The sequence below is a fragment of the Lactuca virosa genome, chromosome 5 (genome assembly GCF_052849685.1).
Source record: "Lactuca virosa cultivar CGN04683 chromosome 5, Lactuca_virosa_CGN04683_v6, whole genome shotgun sequence".
NCBI lineage: Eukaryota > Viridiplantae > Streptophyta > Magnoliopsida > Asterales > Asteraceae > Lactuca > Lactuca virosa.
Window position 1 is genome coordinate 273005083 of NC_136430.1, and position 1737 is coordinate 273006819.

At 29.5% G+C, this 1737-nt stretch overlaps 1 protein-coding gene across 1 annotated transcript; it reads left to right on the forward strand.

The window, feature by feature from the left end:
* The first annotated feature begins 369 nt into the window (after positions 1-369).
* LOC145114754 (major pollen allergen Ole e 10-like) lies at positions 370-1052 on the forward strand. The gene is made up of 3 exons (XM_079050841.1): positions 370-471; positions 599-821; positions 931-1052. Exons 1-3 carry the CDS (start codon positions 397-399, stop codon positions 954-956), a joined length of 324 nt encoding a protein of 107 aa, XP_078906967.1. The 5' UTR covers positions 370-396; the 3' UTR covers positions 957-1052.
* The last annotated feature ends 685 nt before the right edge of the window (positions 1053-1737 follow it).

A 1737-nucleotide genomic window follows, 5' to 3' on the forward strand; every position in this document is an offset into this window, starting at 1 on the left:
ATTGATATTTTTACCAAATCCACAAGATATAAAACCTAAGCTAATTTTAAAAACTCGACGTCAACACCGGTCATGGCCCAGGTTATTGTCCGAGTTATTGGTCCATGCATAACTCAGAAGTAATTATGAAGTATATATATATATATATATATATATATATATATATATATATGTGTGTGTGTGTGTGTGTGTGTTTGTGTGTGTGAGTGTGTATACATGTAATTAACCATGTATAACTTACGTAGTAATTACAAAATATACATAATTAATTCCAAAGTGGAACTCTTTGATTTGTAAGAACATAAACGGTTATGAATCAGAAACATTATAAATTTCAATGAACATTCCCAACATATTTAGTAAACCATTCTAAAAAAGCAACATATTTTATAAATCATGGCAAGACTTACATTCTCACTGTGCTTCATTGGCTTTTTCTTGTGCCTCATTATGTGCACCAATTCCGTGCAAGTAAGATATGTATAAAAAAACTCATTCTATTGTACTAACAACTTAAAAAGTATTTTAGATTGGAAAATATTATGCAAATATTTTATGGGATTATGATGTTTTTTTTTGTTGTTCTGATAATGGATAGGGGAAAACTTGGTGTGTAGCTCAAAGCCAGGCTACCGAACCAAAGTTGCAACAAGTTCTTGACTATCTTTGTGGACAACTCGACTGCAAGGAGATTCAACCTGGAGGATCGTGCTTTAACCCTAACACTGTGCGAAATCATGCTTCTTATGCTATTGATCTTAACTTTCAAATTAATGGTGTATGCGATATTAGTTACGCTACTCCTGCTGTCACGGATCCATGTAAGTTTCTTTTTCTATTGGAATATTTTCTAAAGAAATTCTATGGCACATCAAATATCGGGTGATAGGTGTACCAAATTGAAACTAATTTTGTGTTGTTTTTATGTAGCTTTCGGGACATGTGTCTACCCCTAAGTGAAGAAAAAGTCGTAATCGAACGACACATTGAAGGGAAGATCATATTTTTTTCAAATTCTTGAAGGGTGAAAAGAATGTATAAAACAATCTAATAAGTGGAAATAAAATGTTCTTTTAGTCTTTACACGTTGTTTCATATATTATATTGTGTGTATGCTAAGAACATCATATGCCATTTTCAAAATATACGTACCTCGTTTGATTTCTTTTGAGTTTAAGTGAAATGTTTTATTGTTGGTCAAATATGATTTGATGGATTTTGAAAATAAATTAGAAAAAAAGACTGAAATTAAGGTTATGATGTTATCCTTTTTTAGATTAAACATCGATAATATGTTTTTTTGTATGACTTTTGTAAAGTTTATTTGCTTCCATTAATTTGCAATGATGTGTATACTACTCAAATGATTCTTGAGTTTGAGGCGACCTTCAAATAGTTTGAAGAGTTATTCATGAAAATTAACATTTTCTCTTGATGTATATAAGAAAGCTATTGTGTCCTTTAAATATTACAAACTAAATAACCTAGCCCGAAAATGTTTTGTTTTTTAGAATTTTTGAACTTATTTTAGTGGTCATCGATATATAAGACATGAAATAGTTTGGAGCGAAATTTTTCACTAAACTAATTTTTGAACTCTCTCAAAAACGTTTTCACTACAAAAAAATATGTCTAATAATCTTCAAATCAAGAAAAAAACATATAAATCTTCTAATCTCTCTTCTTTTAATTATATTATACAGTTTTCGATCTTTTTAATCCCTAAATAAAGTCCAT

What these genes read in the sequence shown, in the direction of transcription:
- LOC145114754 (XM_079050841.1), top strand. Translation starts at nt 397, where the DNA reads ATGGCAAGACTTACATTCTCACTGTGCTTCATTGGCTTTTTCTTGTGC. An exon ending in TGTGCACCAATTCCGTGCAA is followed by an intron (nt 472 to 598) that starts GTAAGATATGTA and finishes GATAATGGATAG; the next exon opens with GGGAAAACTTGGTGTGTAGC. An exon ending in TCCTGCTGTCACGGATCCAT is followed by an intron (nt 822 to 930) that starts GTAAGTTTCTTT and finishes GTTTTTATGTAG; the next exon opens with CTTTCGGGACATGTGTCTAC.